Genomic DNA, 19,068 nt, shown 5'->3' on the forward strand with positions numbered 1-19,068 from the left:
AACCTAGTAAACATACCAGTTTCCAAATGTTTTCACTATAGAAACTTTAAAAAAAAAAGGAAAGATGTGTTAATCATCCCGTGGAAATAGTGTCCTGAAGGACATATTGTGGACATGTTTTTTTTAAATGGCCACACCCACAGTATACAGAAGATCCTGGGCCAGGGATTGAATCTGAGCTACAACTGTGACCTCTGCTGTTGTTGTGGCAGCTTTGGCAATGCTAGATCCTTTAACCCACTGTATTGGGCTGGGGATCGAACCTGTGCTTCTGCAGTGACCCGAGCTGTTAGAGTCAGATTCTGAACCCAGAGCACCACAGTGGGAATTCTGGAAAATACTTTTTTCAAATGCACACAGTCATTCATATTAGTAGCTGGAGAAGGCTTTAACCCTAAACAACCACCCTGGACCCCACCGTGAGTTCTCAGAACACTTCAGAAATGTGAGCTGGTAGTTCCCTTTGTGGCTCAGCCAGTTAAAAATGTGACTAGTATCTATGGGGATGTGGGTTTGATCCCTGGCCTTACTCAGTGGGTTAAGGATCTGGTGTTGCTGTGAGCTGTGGTATAGGTCGCAGACGTGGCTTGGATCTTGTTTTGCTGTGGCTGTGGTGTAGACTGGCAGCTGCAGCTGTGATTCCACTCCTAGCCTGGGAAATTCCATATGCTGCAGGTGTGGCTCTAAAAAGGAAAATTGAAAAAGAAAGAAAGAAACGTGAGCTGGATATGGATGATTGCCCAAAGGAGGGCCTGTTTGGCTGTGGCCGGCTCTTTGATTTAGAAAGTCAAGGAGTTTCGGGGAGGGCGATCGATAGAAATGACAGATCAGAGCTCTGGCTCGGGGAAGACAAATCACAAGCTTGGGTCTTATTTACTAATCATAGTCAACATATATTCTTCCTCCACAACCTTTTTTTTGGTTTGTTTTTGTTTTTTTGTCTTTTTGAGTTCCGAACCCGTGACATATGGAGGTTCCCAGGCCAGGGGTCTAATCAGAGCCATAGCTGCCAGCCTACGCCAGAGCCACAGCAATGCCAGATCGGAGCCAAACCTGCAACCTATACCACAGCTCATGGCAATGCCAGATCCTTAACCCATTGTGCAAGGGTGGGGATCGAACCCACAACCTCATGGTTCCTAGTCAGATTTGTTTCCACTGTGCCACGATGGGAACTCCCTCCAAAACCTTTTTACTTGCACATATCTTGTTCCTTATTGGTAAGATGGGGACAGTACCAGTCATGACGACAACATACTAAGACTGTGGGAAAAAAGTGAGCTTTGGGGTCAAACATATGGGTTCAAATCTGCCTCTGCTGTGTGTTAGCTGAGCTATGTTAGCCAAGCTATATTGATCCATTAGGCTTCAGTTTCCTCTCCTGCAAGGTGGGAATATTTATACCTATTACTTGGGGTTATTGACAGGCTTGAATGAGGAAAGAAAACTGCCTGTAATCTTGATAAATAATAACATTTTTTTGTCTTTTTAGGAGCGCATATGGAAGTTCCCAGGCTAGAGGTCGAATCAGAGCTGTAGCTGCCGACCTATACCACAGCCACAGCAATGTGGGATCCAGCTTGTGTCCAGGCCCACAACAATGTCAGATCTCTAACCCACTGAACAAGGCCAGGGATCGAACACTTGCCCCCATGGATACCAGCCAGGCTCGTTACCACTGAACCACCACGGGAACTCCTTAATAGCTGTTTTATTACTACCTATCAGAATACAAACTCCACAAAGATGGGATTTTTGTTTGTATTGTTTACTTACAACACTTAGAACAATGCCTGCCAAAGAAATGCTCAATAAATATACGTATATTTTTAATTAATTAATTAATTAATTATTTTTTGCCATTTCTTGGGCTGCTCTTGCCGCATATGGAGGTTCCCAGGCTAGGGGTCGAATTGGAGCCATAGCCGCCGGCCTGCGCCAGAGCCACAGCAACGCAGGATCTGAGCCACATCTGCAACCTACACCACAGCTCACGGCAACACTGGATCCTTAACCCACTGAGCAAGGCCAGGGATCGAACCCACAACCTCATGGTTCCTAGTCGGATTCATTAACCCCTGAGCCGAGATGGGAACTCCTACATATGTTTTTAAAATTGATGAGTTACTATCATTATTAATGCCTCTTTCATTTCTTCCTTTTATGGACGTAAGAGCCTACACAAGAATTTGGCAAAGGACTTTATTTTTATTTTTTTATTTTTTGAATGTCACTTGACAATGAATTAAGCAAACTTTTATTGAAGCTTAAATTGTGGTACAGAAATACATTTCAACTGATTTAAGTCCAACACCATGAAGAGAGAAATTATGGCACCAAAATTTTCCCTCCTCTGTCATACATACTAGGATTAATTAAAATTACTATTCTATCTATAGTTTTCATTTTTCTAGGCTTTGTGGAAAAGTACTTTAAAGGGGAGATGTTCTTTGTGTTGATACTGGAAAACTTTGCCTTGTCTAAAGAGCTCCCTTTTCTTCCCTTTATCTAGATAATATTATTCCCAGAAACCAATACACAAGAAATTTGCAATGCTTAACTATATCATGTTTTTTTTTTTTTTCCCTAACTAGGCTTTAACTTCTTGGATGGCAGGAAATGTTTCTTCTTTACTTTTGAGGGGTACATTTTTGGTCATTACACTACTTAGTGCATATTACTTATTTGATTCCTCCACCAACCTTCTGAGCTAGCACAATGACTGGATTACAGTAACTACCTAATAAGTTTTCACTGAGAATAGGACCCAAGAAAGGAAGAAATTTAGTCGGGAGCCCCCATCTTCAACAGGGAGAAGAGGCATTAATTAGGTTGGGAGCCATATGTCCCTTCCTAAAGCATCCTCTGCCTCCAAAAATGCAACTTTATGAGGTTCTGACCTCTTTCTGGGTTTGTGTTGTTTAAACTTGAGAGAGGCAGCCTCAGAAAATAAGTATTATGACTCTTGTAATAACATTCATTATTTTGATCAAAGCCTCTCAAGAAACTCTCCTTGGATGTCTTCTGTGGGCCAAGCACTGTGCTAAGTACTGGTAAGGATGTGAGAGAAGATGTGGAAAGAAATGATATATAATGGTCCAGGTCCTTAGGGAGCAAATGATCAAGCAGGTTCTAAATCATAGCGACAAGCACGTGCACAATAGCTATAATAACAGTAATAATTTACATTATTAAGAACTAACTAGGAGTTCCTATTGTGGCTTACATGGTTATAAACCTGACTTATAACCATGAGGGTGGGTTTGATCCCTGGCCTTGTTCGGTGCGTTAAAGATCTGGCGTTGCCGGAGCTGTGGTGTAGGCCAGCTTGGATACTGAGTTGCTATGGCTGTGGTGTAGGCCAGCATCTGTAGCTCTGATTCGAACCCTAGCTGGGAATGTCCATATGCCACAGGTGCAGAGCTACAATGCAAAAAGCAAAAAGCAAAACAAACAAACAAACAAACAACAACAACAACAACAACAAACTAACCGTATGTCAGATGCTATTTTATTTTATTTTATTTTATTTTATTTTATTGTCTCTTCTGTAGATGCACTCATGGCATATGGAGGTTCCCAGGCTAGGGGTCCAATCGGAGCTGTAGACGCTGGCCTACGCCAGAGCCACAGCAACGCGGGATCCGAGCCGCATCTGCGACCTACACCACAGCTCACAGCAACACCGGATCCTTAACCCAATGAGAAAGGCCAGGGATTGAACCTGCAACCTCATGGTTCCTAGTCGGATTCTTTATCCACTGAGCCATGATGAGAACTCCTGTCAGGTGCTATTTTAAAAGCTTCAATTATATGATCTAACTTTATCCTCATAATAACACTGAGAGTTATATCCTCTTTAGCCCCATTGGGCAGAGGAGGAAACTGAGGCATAAAGAGGTTAAAGAAGTTGTCCCAGGTCACAGAGCTATAAATAGACATTCAAACATGGACAATCTGGTTCCAATTCCTGTGCTCCTGTGGAAAGTGCTAATAGGAAAATAATTTGAAATTATTTCAAATTTCAAATAATCTAAAATTTGAAATTGTCTCAAATGTGGCAAGTTCACTAAGGGGTTGAGGAGAATCAGGGGTTCTGGGAAGGACTTGGAGGTGAGAATTCAAGGTGGGATTCTCAAAGCTGGGCACTGGGAGCCAGGAGAGCATGGCTTTATTCAGAACCATGGACAGAGCTCCAGATGCCCTCAGGACCCTGGACAGAGAAGCTGGTAGGGCTTGCCGGGAACAAGTTTCACACCAAGGAAAAGCAGAGCGCTGAAATCCCTTATACTTTTTTCTTCATCCAGACTTCAGTCACCTGCTCTGAATTTTAGGAACAGAGGTACACAGAGTGAGTATATTTTAAGGGTGCTAGTTATGGGAGGAGATAAAACTTAAGTCGGGAGGATTATATAAATAAAAATGGCTTTGGCTGATATACTTGCATAACTCTAGGAAGATCTAAATTAGGGTCCTCAGCTGGGAGTGGAACAATGATGGTGTTATTCGTTAATGATTTGTATTTTTTAGGCTGAGTAGCATAGAGCCACAATTGTCCTTTTTTTTATCACGCAAAATCCTATGCCCCATCTCTTAGGCCGAAGTTTTATTCTCTTGCAGAGCACTCCTGGTAGGAAAGAGAGAGAAATAATCTTTCCAGAGCCCCTAGCTCTCCTCCCCATCGCTTCCTTCGCTACCCTACACTCACCCTTGTTCTCTATTTCTCAAACACACACACACACACACACACACACACACACACACACACACACGCAGGGTGAGAAGCATGAGACGTTCTGTACACTTGGTGGAGAAGATTGAATTCAGAGCGAGCAGATGCCCCCGAAAGCAGGCTCTGTCCCTTTAAGTGGGTTGTAGCAGTGGGGGAGGGGAACTGGCCGGAGCTGGCATTGTCCAGTTTGAACTGAGCACCGGAAGTGAAGGGGCAGGGCCAGGGCCGTGCACTGAGCCCTGGGCCATTGTCCATCTCCGACCAGGGCACTAGCCAGCCCCCTGGCCAACCTTCTTTATCTCCTAGAGGGGGAGGCTACCTCTTTAAATGAGATCCCCTACTCCAGTTCCCCCACCAACTTCGCTATGGGGAAGGGAGCACACTTTAGGATGGGACTCTGAAAAGAAGAGGGTCTGGGAACCTGAGAGTCGGTGTTTTGGGTAAATACCTCCACCCACCTATCTACCTAGTCACTCTCAGCAACGAATAGGGACAGGATGGAAGTGGGCAGGATGAGGGCAGCTGGTGGAGAGAGGAGCACACTGCAAGCCTCTTAGGGTTCTTTCTGTTCTCTCAGGGAACTCGATGTGGGGTCAATATTAGACACAGATTTGGAAGGAAACAAGGAAGGATTCTTTACACAGACTCAATTAGGAGTGCTTTGAAAGAGCCAGAAAAACTCAGTTGGAAACTCAGGAAGGCAGAGACATTCAGTCAGAGATAGACTTTGAGAGGCAGCGCCTAGGTCAGGAGTGGAGATCGGTCCCGCTGGGTCTCCCGCCTCCCCCTGCCTCCCCCGCCCCTCCCGGCTTCCCCATCCCAGGCTTCCTAGTGTCCTGAACTCCAGGTCTATCTAAGCACACGGAGGTGGGGGGTGAGAACGGGTCAGCGCCGAGCTGCCGGGTCAGCTAGGAGGCCTGAAGGGGAAGGGAGGGGGAGGGGCGCTCAAGGGCTGGGGGAGGGGGAGGGCTCATCCATTTCTCCCTTGACAGGTGGTTTGTGTCTCTGATTGGCCAGCGCTGCCAGGCTCACACCTCCCTCCCCCAACTCTCTGGAATGTATAATTATCTGCACGGGGGGTGGGGGTGGTGTGTGAGTGTGTGTGGGAGCAGTCACGTGGCTTTAAACTACCCCCTCCACAGGCCCCCCCACCTGTATGCTGCTTTAGGGACCCCCATTGAGTCCTTAAAGTGCAGGATCCCAAATTCCCGGGTACTCAAGACTTCTTAGGGCTGACGGCCCCCATCTCCAGATGTGTGCGTGTGTGTGTGTGTGTGTGTGTGTGTGTGTGTGTGAGGGGGTGTCAAACCTTAAGGTTCTGAGAAGGGACACCCCAGAGGTGTCAGAGACTGCAGTGGTGGGGGAGGGCCAGAGCTGGAGCCTGAGGGAAAGGGAGGGGAAAGAAGAGGGAGGGGAGGGGAGGGGGGCTGCCCGCGGGGGGTTGGGTCATTGTCTTTTAGAATTTGGGAGCCTTTGAAAAGCCGTGGGCCCTCCCACCGCTATTGTGCTGGGGAAGATGTAGCAGCCTCTTCTCCGAGCCACCCCTTTGCCTCCGGACTTCTCTGGGGCCAGCAGCCGCCCGACCAGGGGCCCGGGGCCGCGGGCTCAGCCGACTACCATGGGCTCTGTGTCAAACCAGCAGTTTGCAGGTTCGACCTGGGGACAACTTAGGCTACAGGAGCTCCCAAAAGCCACATAAAAGGGAGGTGGGGAAGTGTCCCCCAGACCACCCGAAGAACCCCAAGTCTGCGGGTTCCTGCTTCGGGGGGGCCATCTCTGGAGCAAAGAACCCTGGTGTCCCAGCGGCGTGCAGGCTGAGGCTCCGGGGGCGGGGGTGGTGGGAAGAGAAGAGGAGGGGCCTGTCCGGCCGACTGTCCCCGGGTAACGTGCTGTGTGTGGGAAGACGAGCAAAACTTTCGGGGCACCACTGGCTTCAGCGTAAGGTTGGGGAGCACAGGAGGCAGCCGGGACAGGGATTCTCTCTCCGGCCGCTTGGTAGCCACAGCTTCCTGGGTGTTTACCGGCGGGCTGGACGCTAGGGTCTCTCTGCCGGGTCTCTGATAGGGTCCTCCAATTCCGTGGCCCCCCAGCTGAGCGCCTTCCCAATCTCCAGGTGGCTGCGCCAAGGCGCCGGAGGAGGCGCCGGAGGACGCGGCCCGAGCAGCCGAGGAGCCGCAGCTGCTCCACGGTGCCGGCATCTGTAAATGGTTCAACGTGCGCATGGGGTTCGGCTTCCTGTCCATGACCGCCCGCGCCGGGGTCGCGCTCGACCCCCCAGTGGACGTCTTTGTGCACCAGGTGAGACCGATTCTAGTAACTTTGCCGCGGGAAGGGGATGTTGGCGCGCGTATCCAAGGGTGGGCGGTCAGCTCGGCTCTTGGATTGAAGGAGATCAAGGGCTCTCATTGTGAGTTCTCATCTTTGCCGTGGCACCCCAGTTTTGAGTCCCCGACTGACTCTAATCAGACGGGAGTTGGAGGCACAATCGATTATCAGCACCCCCAGCCCCTTCCGGCAGCCTCTCTGGCTTACCACGTGTCTGTTACCTCTTTCCCCTGGGCAGGGGGCAGGGAGGTGACCCCATGTGGCAGAACTAAGGTTGTATTGTGCTTGCCAGTGGGGGGAGGGCAAGCTGGCCGGCCAGGGAAGCACATGCCCGGTCGGAGCGGAGCCGACCTGGAGAGAGGGAGGGAAACCTCTCCGGGTCCCTTCGGGGTAAAGCTGAGAAGTCAGCGGGGTCTCCTCACCCTGATAGTCACCCAACACTCAAGCCCTGATGCCAGGGTGGGTTTGGCAGATCCTGAAGGATCAATTTGGGGGTCTGAAAGCTGCTCAAGAGGACACCACGTCTCAGGTGCACAGTTCACTAGCTGGGCTTTTGCTGTCCATTTCCTATTGGGAAAGAAAACCCAAGGAGCCAGGCCTTAGATTCCCCGGGCCAGGCTGGGAGGGAGTTGGGTTGCAACCCCAAGTTCTCAGTTAAAGCAAGGCAGCACAGTGGGGGTGAAATTCAGTGTCGCGGGCCAGGGGGTGGAGGGAGGCTAGCCTCTGGACTATTCTCTTCGGCTTGGCATTTATGGCCCCAGACAGCCATTGATTGCTGTCCTAACATTCCCAGCCTCAAACAAGGAGCCAGAGACTTCAGGTTTCCCTCCTCCCCGGCCACCCCTTCCTGAATATCTTAGAAGCGTTCCTGTGGTCCCGGGACACCAGCCTCACATAACAACCGTGCAAAGGAAGTTGTGGCTTGGGTTCCCTCCACCTTTGGAGATTTGAGACTGGACCTGGGAGGAAAATTGCTAATCCCAGGCCCATAGGTTGACACCCAGGCCGGGCATGGAGGGGTTACTTCAGGGAGGTTAGCTTTCGGAGCTGTGGGGGAGGGGAAAGGAGGATGTGGGGATTAAGGGTTGGAGCCTGAGGGATGGTATTCTGGAGGGGGAGGGGTGGGGAAGGGAGATGCTGGGTGGACTGGTTGGTGGCTGCAGGGAAATCTCTGAGCCTGGCCCTCAAGAACGCTGAGTGGGGGGAACAAGGGAGATAGAGGATGCTGGGAGATGGGGACCCACCAGTTAAAAACGCTGGGGGTCACTGGGCTATTAGAACGTCTTTCTGCCGGAAAGGTTGGCAGCAGGATGCTTGACTACCCCCTTGCTTTGCTAATTCACTCCACCCCCCCCATTTTACCCCCTCCCCATCTGACATCTAATTCTGGCTGGTGGCTTTGCCCCCCTCCCTGTCTCATTTACATATGTGAATGATAACCCACAGGAAGTAATTGTGGGAGAAAGAAGGGAATTGGCCTCTTTAGATCTATTAAATCACTTTATTACAGGAACCAGCTCTGAATGGCCCTCCTCAGCAGGGTGGCCAGCTCCGCCACTCTCCCATTTATCTGATCACAAAGAGATTAAAATCTCTCCAGGTCCAGAGAGGACTGGACAGCTTCCCCAACTTTGGAAGACTTGGAATAAAAGAGTCAGATCCAACATTTTCTTGCTTCTCTTCCCAAGGCTGCAAAATAGGGAAGGACTGAGGGAATGGCACTCCTCTGGGGTTCTTTCACCAAAGAAAGATATCCAGCACCCAAGGAAGGTTTTCCTGAGCAAATGGATCTGTGCCTCAGCCCACTTAACCCTTAGGATCAAAAGCAGTTGGGAAATATTGGCTGGCATAAGGTGGGGACCTTCAGTTGGGGAGCGGCGCCTACACCACGCTGTTTCAGATGGGTTAGCTGGGAGATAATCTGGACTGTGGGGTCTTGGAACATCCGGGACATTCCACAGTTGAATAAGTTATCAAGAGGAGTTGAGCTGGGATAAGGAATCAAGAATTCTTCTCCCTCAACATCCCCTATTAACAGTCACAGAGAACAATGGCGGAAATTCCCTGAGCCTTACCTGGTAGCTCGTCTTTAAATATCGCGCTGCTGGAGCTTAAGCTGATCCACCATAGCAGTTAGACAAGTGATTCCAGTCCTGCACTTGAGAAATGTGAACTATCTCCCTGGGGATCTAATGTAGAGGAATTAGGTAGATAGAGATCCTTAGAAACCCTCCTGGGGGAGGAGATTGTCCCCAAAGTGGAGCAAGTAAGACATACCTTTAATAAAACCTCCCTTTTGGCTGCTGGTGGTGGACACCTTGGAATTGCGGTGTGGGTGGTGAGGAGGATAATTGTCCTAAATTAACATCTGCCAGGGAAGGGGATTAGGGAGCCCCTTTAGTAAGGAAAGAGGAAGGGGCTGGGGTGGGGAAACAATGAAACTTTTTCTTTTACCCTCCAAGTTTGGGCGTATTTGGTTCCCAACACACTGTTTCCTACTCTACTTATACTCCCTGTCAAACACTCAGTGCCCCCCAGGGAAGAATAAGTAGGAAAGAAAACCTACCCTTAGCCTTTAAAAAAAAAAAATTTAAAAAAAATTAGTAAATAAAACCCATAAAGTGAAGAGACTTCTATAACAATCCTTTTACTCAGCTACAGGTCTTGGGCTAAAACTCTCATCCTGTCCCTGAATTTGGGGGTTTTTAAGAATCATAATAATGGCAGGTGGCCAGCCCTTTTAAGGCCATGGTTCTCACTATTGACATATTTTGAGCAGGATCATGTCTCGTTCTGGGCATTCTCAGTTGTGACAACCAAAAGTGCGTCCAGACATTGCCAAATGCCCCTTGGGAGGCAGCATCACTGCCCCCCCCCCCAGTTGCAAAACAGTTATACATTGAAACATTGAAAGCTGGAGCAAGAACGAGCTAACTGGTTTCCTGAGATTCCCCAAGAATTCTCAGTTCTCCGAGGCCATTTTACAAGTTTTGAGTTAGCTCACATTTCCTGTGGTTCAACTCCCAAAGCCCCAAGATTTGTAGAAATTTGAAAACTAGGAAAAGGTTCCCTGCTTTCTCCCACAGCTTCTTGGAACCCAAATTTTTTAAAAAGGGCTTTCTGGCTAAAATGTTGTATTTCGAAGGCTTGGAGGTAAAAGAAGAGCCCAGATTGACAGGGGGATCAAGTTTGGGTTAGAAAAAATTTCTCTTACTGAGAGACTGCTGAAGCCACGTGGTCTGCTTTTTCTGAAAAGGAGGAGTGGGGGTGGTGAGAACAACCTCAGGCCACGTCTAGATTAGGACTCATGGGTTTGGGGGTGGGGAGAGTGTAAAGGGATCTTTCCCACCGGGTTTATAACCTTACCATGCCTCTGATTACCAGCCTTAGGTTTAGTTATTGATGTACTTATCTTATCCCCTCCTAATTAACCTATACGCTCTTTGAAGAGAGGGACGAGCAGTCTTGTCAGTTTTCTAGTATGTACTTGGGCTGAAGAAATTCATAGAAACTAAGGGGCCCCAGAGGAGTCAGCAGAGGTCTTCCTTCAGACAAAAAGACTGGCGATAGGGAGGGAATGTTAACTGATAGTTGCTGTCTTTCTGGACTAGCGCCTGCATAGGGCCTGGCACCCAGTGGAAACTCTGGACAAGTTTGTAGAGGAGTATCTGTGGGTCACAGTTGAGGCCCAGAAAGGATATTGAAGCCACGGGTTTGGTGGTCATTCATTAGTTACTTCATTTCCATCTTAATAGGAAAGTGTATTTGTTTTTTAATGAGTGAATTTTCTTAGGAAGTTGATAGAGAAGCACCTGGGTTAGTTTGAGCATTAAGGGACATTAGGTCCTTCTTTTTCTGAAGAGACATGCTTTCTAGAGAGTGTCCCAAATAAAGGCAGTGTCACCAAGTTTTTTTCTGGAACATTCCTAATCAATGTATCGTAGTCCTCAGCCTATTGGAATTCCCTGTCGCCTTTTTTTTTTTTTTTTTTTTTTTCTTTCCGTTTGGAAACAGCCTTAGGCAAATCTCCCCTCCCTTCTGCAATTACTATCAGTGTTAAATCTTGGAGGTCAAAGGAGGTGGGGGAGGAGGAGGAGGAGAAAACTTTTAAGAATAGTACATAATTAGTACAGACTCAGCTTGGAGTTGTTTAATTCAGACTGGAAAGGAGAGTAAATGGCTTTTGTCAATAGAGCAGAACAGCTGGGTTTCTGGTTTAAAACTCCAGAAGACTTTCTTCATTCCTTGAGTAGGTGGGTGGGGGCGGTGAGGAGGGAATACCCCGGTCTTTATAGGGACCCACTCTGGGTTGGGTCCTGAGTTCAGCCCTGACAACGCCATCTTCCTAAGGACGGAGGAAAAGACGCCCGCCCTAAGGAGCTGGGCGGATCAATCTAGGTGAACACTCTTGCTCCCAATTGAGAACCAGGCAGCTCCTTCCTCTCTTCAGCAGCTCCATTCTCCCTCTCATTCTGCCTTTGTGCGGACAGGCTGATAAGCAGCGCCATCTGGTGGAGAACTCCAGGTAGGAGCTGATATTTCTGCCTGTGTCTGAGCAGAGGTGATATGGAGGGTTGTTGGCTGGAAGCCTTTGGTTCTGGACAGATCTCTTTCCCCACCCTCTCTGACACACACACCATCAAAATAGCTTCTGGGAGAACCAGTTGGTTTCCTGGCTCCTACCAAACCCAACCTGCAGGAATGAGGCTTGCTTGGGTCAAACTAAGGACACCTTGGGACCAAGTCATTAAAATTACCTTCATTTGCTGCTTTTTACTTTTTAAATGTGGTTATTAAAAATTTTTTTAAATGTCTATGCATCTCACATTATATTGTATGGAACTGGATATAGAGTTGGGCTACTTGCAATCAGCTCAGCGTTCACACTGTAAATGTGGGCAAGGTGCTTATAAAGCCCTCCGCCTCCATGAACTCAACTATAACACAGGGGTCGTGATAAAGTCTACCTCACAGGTTTGGTGTGAGGGTCACATGTGTTACAACATGCAAAGTGCTTAAACTACCACTTAGCCTATAATAAACATCAATGACTATTAGTAATTCTGGAGAGTAGAGAACTTAGTTTATTTTACAAATGTTCGCGCACTGGTAGGCCCCTAGAATTTAGGGTATAGACATGTAGTAGGTGATCTTGAGCTGGAATGGCCTTGGGTATTGTAGAAAAGCCAGAAACCCAACCTCTGACCAAGTCTGAGCCCTTGCTTTTACAGATGATTATAGACCCAGGGCTTATTTCTCCAAATTAAATAGAGCGAGTTGAGAGAAACACAGCTTCCCTGAGTGGCTCCTAAGATCATGTCTGTCTGTAGCTTATAAAGGCATAAGTTGAGGCTGGGATGTGGTGCTTAATGTGGAGGAAGGGGAGAGTGGGGCTTTAGGGGAGCTGAAGCCCTAAGTACTATACATGGCCCAAGTCCTTCCCTGCCATCCAGAAAGAAAGAAAGGCCTTCTATACTGTTTTCTGCCTGATTAAATGCCATTCCCCCCTCTCCACTCCCCTCCATAGACTGCTCACAAATTAGGAATTTGAACAGATCGGGAAAGGAAGATTGGAGCCCTGCCTCCCTCCCACCTTTAATAGAATTTTTCTGAATAAATAACCCTAATTCAGGTCCCTGAGTAAAAGTTTTGACTGAAGCCACCCAAGTGAGTGGTGGATCCTGTTTGGCTCCCTCCCTAGAAGGGTGGGAGGGCAGATGAGAAGGAAATATGGCTGCTGGCGGTGACTTTGGCAGACCAGCAAGCTTGACTGAGGAAGAAAGGTGTCTCTGTATCCATTTCTCTCACCGTGACCATAACCCCTACTTGGAGAGGAAGGAAGGAACTGATGAATGTGAATGTTGGGGGGGAGTGGGGGGGGATCTGCAGCCTCTGGAACTCCAGGAATCTGACCACCAGAACCAACCAGTGTCAACTCTTTGTTTCCTCGGGCTGGGCTCTATTGGGGGAGTGCAAGCCTTGCCCCTCCCCCTGTCTTTTCTTTTTTGGAGGGGATGGGGAGGGGGCGGGGCTTGGGCCTTGCTTTGTGTGTGGTTGGGGGTAGGGTGGGGGTGGCAGCAAGAATTTCAGGCTCCTTTCTGATGCAGGCCCTGGGAGGCAGGCTTAGTGGGGCTGCACGCTGATTACCTATCTGATAAGAGAGGAATTCAAACTATGTGTTTTAGAAAGGGGCGGGGTAGGGCCCAGGAGCCACCCCTGGAGACCACCAGTCTAAATCTTGACTGGTTATGGTGAGGGTTTTTTTTTTTTTTTTTTTTTTCCCTTCACTCTTTCAAAGTCTTAAGCAGATCTCAAAGCCTCCAATGATGGAGTGGGTGAGCTGAGAGGACTGGTCAATTTCATGTCCCCATCTTCTTGTTCTCAGAGTCAGCCTAAGAGGTATGGATGGAGGAGAGTGTTGTCCTCAGTAAAAATGGAGCTCAGAGAGGGGATCTTTTTCTGAGTTTCCACTGGTAGTGATTTAAAAAAAAAAAAGGTTCAAATTCTGTCTCTTGACACTTCTTTCTCACTGTTATCCTGCCCTCATCCAGTCTGAAGAGGTTGATGATAATTGCCACTTAGGATATATGTGTGGCAGGCTATGTGTTAACTACTTTCCATGCATAAAACCTCACAGGCACCACCATAAAATTAGTATTTATTCCATTTTGTGGGTCAGCACAGAAAGCAAGGGTGGGAGTGTTCCAGCCTAAGAGCCCCCTAGGCAAAAGGGAGAAGCCTGTTTGCCTGGGTCAAGAATGCTCTTGGGGGGAAGTTCCCGTCGTGGCGCAGTGGTTAACGAATCCGACTAGGAACCATGAGGTTGCGGGTTTGGTCCCTGCCCTTGCTCAGTGGGTTGACGATCCACGAGCTGTGGTGTAGGTTGCAGACGCGGCTCAGATCCTGCATTGCTGTGGCTCTGGCATCGGCCGGTGGCTACAGCTCTGATTGGACCCCTAGCCTTGAAACCTCCATATGCCACGGGAGTGGCTCAAGAAATAGCAAAAAGGCAAAAAAAAAAAAAAAAAGAATGCTCTTGGGGGGAGTTCCAGTCGTGGCACAGTGGAAATGAATCCAACTAGGAACCATGATGTTGTGGGTTCGATCCCTGGCTTTGCTCAGTGGGTTGAGGATCTGGAATTGCTGTGGCTGTGGTGTAGGCTGGCAGCTGTAGCTTCAATTAAACCACTAGCCTGGGAACCTCCATATGCCTCTGGGTCCTAAAATGCAAAAAAAAAGGGGGGGATGTTCTTGGGGAGTTCCCTTGTGGCTCAGTGGGTTAAGGATCCAATGTTGTCACTGCTGTGGTATGGGTTTGATCCCTGGCCCCAGAACTTCCACATACCATAAGTGCAGCCAAAAAGGAAAGGGAGAAAAAAAAAATGCTCTTGGTCTGGCTTCTCTGGCACCTCCTGACTTCCTGTCTTGTCCCAGCTTTAATAAGAGACAAGTCAGATTTAACATCAAATTCAGGGTGGTTGTTAGGCAACAGGGATGAAGAAACAGCCTTTTGCCTTTCTGCATTGTTTTTATTTTCTGCTTTAATGCTCTACCCTCTCCCCCATATCTGATTGGAAGAGGGAGTCATCACATGTCTGCTTCTTCCTATGGGAAAAATAAGAAAGGAAAGACTCCCCAATCTTTTGGAGTATTTCACTGGTATTTCATTTATGTATGTACTTATGCATGTATGCATCCGCTGCACCCTCACCATGCAGATCCAGCCCATGCCATAGCAGTGACCTGAGTCATAGCAGTGACAATGCCAGATCCTTAACTCTAGGCTTCATTGATATTTATCGAGCCTGTATTCATGATGTTTCCCTGCCTGCATAACTGTCCATTAAAACCTTAGGTAGATAGATACTGTTCTCCCATTTTCCAAAGGGTCTCTGAGGCTTAGAGGTGAGTGACTGACCAAGGTCAGACATGTCAGAAATTGGTAGAACCAGCATTTCCTGAACCAGGCTGTGTCTGGCACCTGAACTGGCACTCAACCAATTACCCCAATGGGAGTTTGGTCTTAAGTAATCCCATCTAAAATTAAAATGTAAGTGATTGGGGAATTGGGAATCCCAGCTGGCTAAAGAGCATGTTTCGCCCAAGTCCCAGCTTGAAATATCCACACCCCCCGCCAACCCCACCACCAGCAACATAAAATGCCTCCAGCCAGGACTAGGTACACAGTGATCCCTTTTGCTTCTGAACCCCATTTGCTATGATGATGACACCTTGTTGACATATTTGACATGCTCTTTCGTGTTTTGGAAGGTATCTATAATGAAGTCGATGCTGGGCAGCATCTGAGAGGGGTTAGTACTCCACTAATGTGTTGTTGATCCAGTAAGTGGCAAGGTGAAATGGGCTGTGAATTTCAAATCAGGAACCCTGGGTTCCTCTGACCCTGGTTTTGCCACTTAACTAGTTGTGTGAATAACTTTTTTTTTTTTAAATTTTGGTTTTAGTGAGATTGTTCCACACATATTTGGTAGCTTCTTTCCTTTAACAATTTGGCCATTTGCCCAAGTTAATTAAATTAAAATCTACCTCCTTGTTCATTAATTCATCCAAAATGTGAGAGGCATTATTGAGGTGACAAAATGCAGCAGTGACACAACACAGACTTTACATACTTTTTAATGGTTTCATGATTTTTTTTTTTTTTGTCTTTTTTTGTTGTTGTTGTTGTTGCTATTTCTTGGGCTGCTCCCGCGGCATATGGAGGTTCCCAGGCTAGGGGTTGAATCGGCGGAGCTGTAGCCACCGGCCTAAGCCAGAGCCACAGCAACGCGGGATCTGAGCCGTGTCTGCGACCTACACAACAGCTCAGGGCAACGCCGGATCGTTAACCCACTGAGCAAGGGCAGGAACCGAACCCGCAACCTCATGGTTCCTAGTCGGATTCGTTAACCACTGCGCCACAACGGGAACTCCTGGTTTCATGATATTTATGTTTTCTCTCATTTTTTTGAACCATGACATTCTGAACACAGGGGTCATGCTGAGGCTTACAAATTACCTACTTAATTCTGTTCTGTACTTGATCTAAGGTAGCTTTTTTGTAGTTTTATCCATTTAGTAACATTTAGAGGAAATGCATTTCCAAATGTATTTTGCATACATACAAGATGTAAAATTCTGTCTTCATTTTCGAATGTATAACTGGTTTTACATATTTATGGAACTACTTTCCTCATCTGTTGATTTCTCCACTTTTCTTGGATCTTCCAGTAGACTTTCCCTTCTAATTCACTGATCCTGTCTGCTTGTGTTATAAACTTTTTCCTTAAACTTTCATGATATAATTTCAAACTTGGGAAAAGGCTGCAAAAACAGTACTAAAAACTCCCATAATAAACTTTATTCAGATTCATCAGGTCTTATCCTTTTGTCCCTTTGCTTTATTATTTTTTTCTTTATACAGATAGATATCAAGCACTTTTATCTCTAAATATTACAACACATATTTTCTAACACAGCCATTCTCTTATCTAATCTCTGTACAATGATCAAAATTGGGGAATTTAACATTGACACATGTATCTACATTCCCTATGCAAATTTTGTCAGTTGTCCTAATTTTTCCTGTTCTAGGACCCAATCCAGAATCATATGTTGCATTCAATTGTTCAGTTTCTTTACTTCCTTGGGGTTTGTCTTTCATGACTGACCCAAAAAAAAAAAAAAAAATGTGTGTAGGACTGTTACTTTATATTTTACAATTTTGCAGCCAATTTACATTGGTCGATTTCTTATAAATGCTATGTTTAAGAATTTAACCTTCTATTCTACTTAGAACTTTAAATGGGAATAGCTGCAAAAAATGCTATGGCATCTGCTTATATAATGTTTGTTCTTAATGTGATGTATGTAGATTTCTTATTCCTAATTGTGGGGCCCTTTTTTTCCCTTTCTTACGTGGCACCCAGAGTGGCACCCTGGAAGTTCCCAGGCCAGATACAGAATCCAAGCTGCAGCTGCAACCTATGCCACAGCTGCGGAAATATCAGATCCTTAATCCTCTTCCCCAGGCTGGGGGTTGAACTCGCAATGCCACAGAGACAAGCTGGATAAACCCACCAGACCATGGTGGGGGCTCCCTGTTGTGACGCTTTGAGTCACAGTTTCTTAACTGATAAAAATGGAAGTATTACACATTTGTTCTTCCATCCTTACAGGAACACATATATACAATTTTTGTTTGTTTGGGGTGTAATAATGGAAACTCATGTTAAAACCAATCATGTTTTCCTCCCCCAGAGTAAGCTGCACATGGAGGGCTTCCGGAGCCTGAAGGAGGGTGAGGCTGTGGAGTTCACCTTTAAGAAGTCTGCTAAGGGCTTGGAATCTATCCGAGTCACTGGCCCTGGTGGGGTGTTCTGCATTGGGAGCGAGAGACGGCCCAAGGGGAAGAATATGCAGAAACGCAGATCCAAGGGAGACAGGTATGGACTGGAAGGCAGCTTGTGTGGGTTGGGGGGGGACATGCTGAGGGTGAGAGGAACTTTCCCAGTCTTGCCCCTTTCTTGGACCAAATTGCCAGAGATAAAACGAAGCCTGTGGCCCCTGGCAACATCTGGATGTCGGAGGTGTAGAGAGGGCAGCACGTGAAGAGTATTCTTCCTGGCCTAGCTCTTGGACTTGACAAGCAATTTTGTTCTGTGAGCTCTAGTCTCCATTGCAAAATGGGGATTGTGATACTAACCTCACATGGTTATTTTAGAAGGAAAAGAGACCACGGGTGTGAAGCTGGGGACAAGACCGTATATCTCTATCTGTCACTTTACCAAATCTCAGAATGGCTGGTTTCTTTCATCTTAGTTCTATGCTCAAACAGAAAACAGAGTCTGGCTCCATTAATTTCTTCTATGTTTTTTAATGAATGAACACATGCTGTTTTTAAGGGTATGGTATGGTCTTAGCTATCCCCCAAATTGTAGTTCCCAATTTGGGTCCATAATTTTTATTTTATTTATTTATTTATTTATTTTTGTCTTTTTGCCTTTTCTAGGGCCGCTCTGGCGGCATATGGAGCTTCCCAGGCTAGGGGTCGAATCGGAGCTGTAGCTGCCAGCCTACGCCAGAGCCACAGCAACACGGGATCTGAGCCGCGTCTACAGCCTACACCACAGCTCATGGCAATGCCAGATCCTTAACCCACTGAGAGAGGCCAGGGATTGAACCCGCAACCTTATGGTTCCTAGTCGGATTCGTTAACCACTGAGCCAAGACGGAACTCCTTATTTGGTATTTTCAAGCTGATGGGACAACTCTAGATTTGGAAAGCATTATCTAGTCACATTCTTCCTTTTGTAAGTGGGGGACTTGGTCTCTAGGAAGGGAAGTGGGGATAGTAAGAACCTGAATCAGAGCCCTTCATCACTTGGAGGAAGGCTTCTGGTCTCTTCTCGCTCCTTTCTTTCAACCATACCATCTTGCTTGGTGCCAGGTGCTACAACTGTGGAGGTCTAGACCATCATGCCAAGGAATGCAAACTGCCACCCCAGCCCAAGAAGTGCCACTTCTGCCAGAGCATCAACCATATGGTGGCTGCGTGTCCACTGAAGGCCCAGCAAGCTCCCAGCTCACAGGGAAAGCCAGCCTACTTTCGGGAAGAAGAAGAAGAGATCCATAGCCCTGCCATGCTCCCAGAGGCTCAGAATTGAGCCGTGGTGGGCGGGGGCTATCCTTTTGTGATCAGGAAGTTTTGAGGAGCAGGCATCAATCGGCAGAGTGGAGAAAGTGGGGACAGGGCGGGTAGGGGGCAGCTGGCACTGCCATCTATCTCAGGCCGGGGTCCATAGCATCACCCCTTCTTCCCTCTTGGTGGGGGGAGGGGGTGAAGCAAAGGAACTCCAATCAGGCTCTATCCAAATGCACCTGAGGGCTCTGAGGGGTAACCTTCCCTGCATGCTTTATCTACGTCTCCACCCCCAGCATCTCCAGCTTTTGAAAGTGGCCCGGATAGGGAAATTGACACTTAAAGAAGGATAGGGAATAATATTTCCCAT

General features: G+C 47.3%; 1 protein-coding gene across 1 annotated transcript; it reads left to right on the forward strand.

Annotated features, from left to right (window-relative positions):
* LIN28A (lin-28 homolog A) lies at positions 6,351-18,723 on the forward strand. The gene is made up of 4 exons (NM_001123133.1): positions 6,351-6,381; positions 6,846-7,030; positions 17,318-17,502; positions 18,507-18,723. The coding sequence occupies exons 1-4, from the start codon at positions 6,351-6,353 to the stop codon at positions 18,721-18,723; spliced, it is 618 nt and encodes a 205-aa protein (NP_001116605.1).

Source organism: Sus scrofa, chromosome 6 (assembly GCF_000003025.6).
Source record: "Sus scrofa isolate TJ Tabasco breed Duroc chromosome 6, Sscrofa11.1, whole genome shotgun sequence".
Classification (NCBI taxonomy): domain Eukaryota; kingdom Metazoa; phylum Chordata; class Mammalia; order Artiodactyla; family Suidae; genus Sus; species Sus scrofa.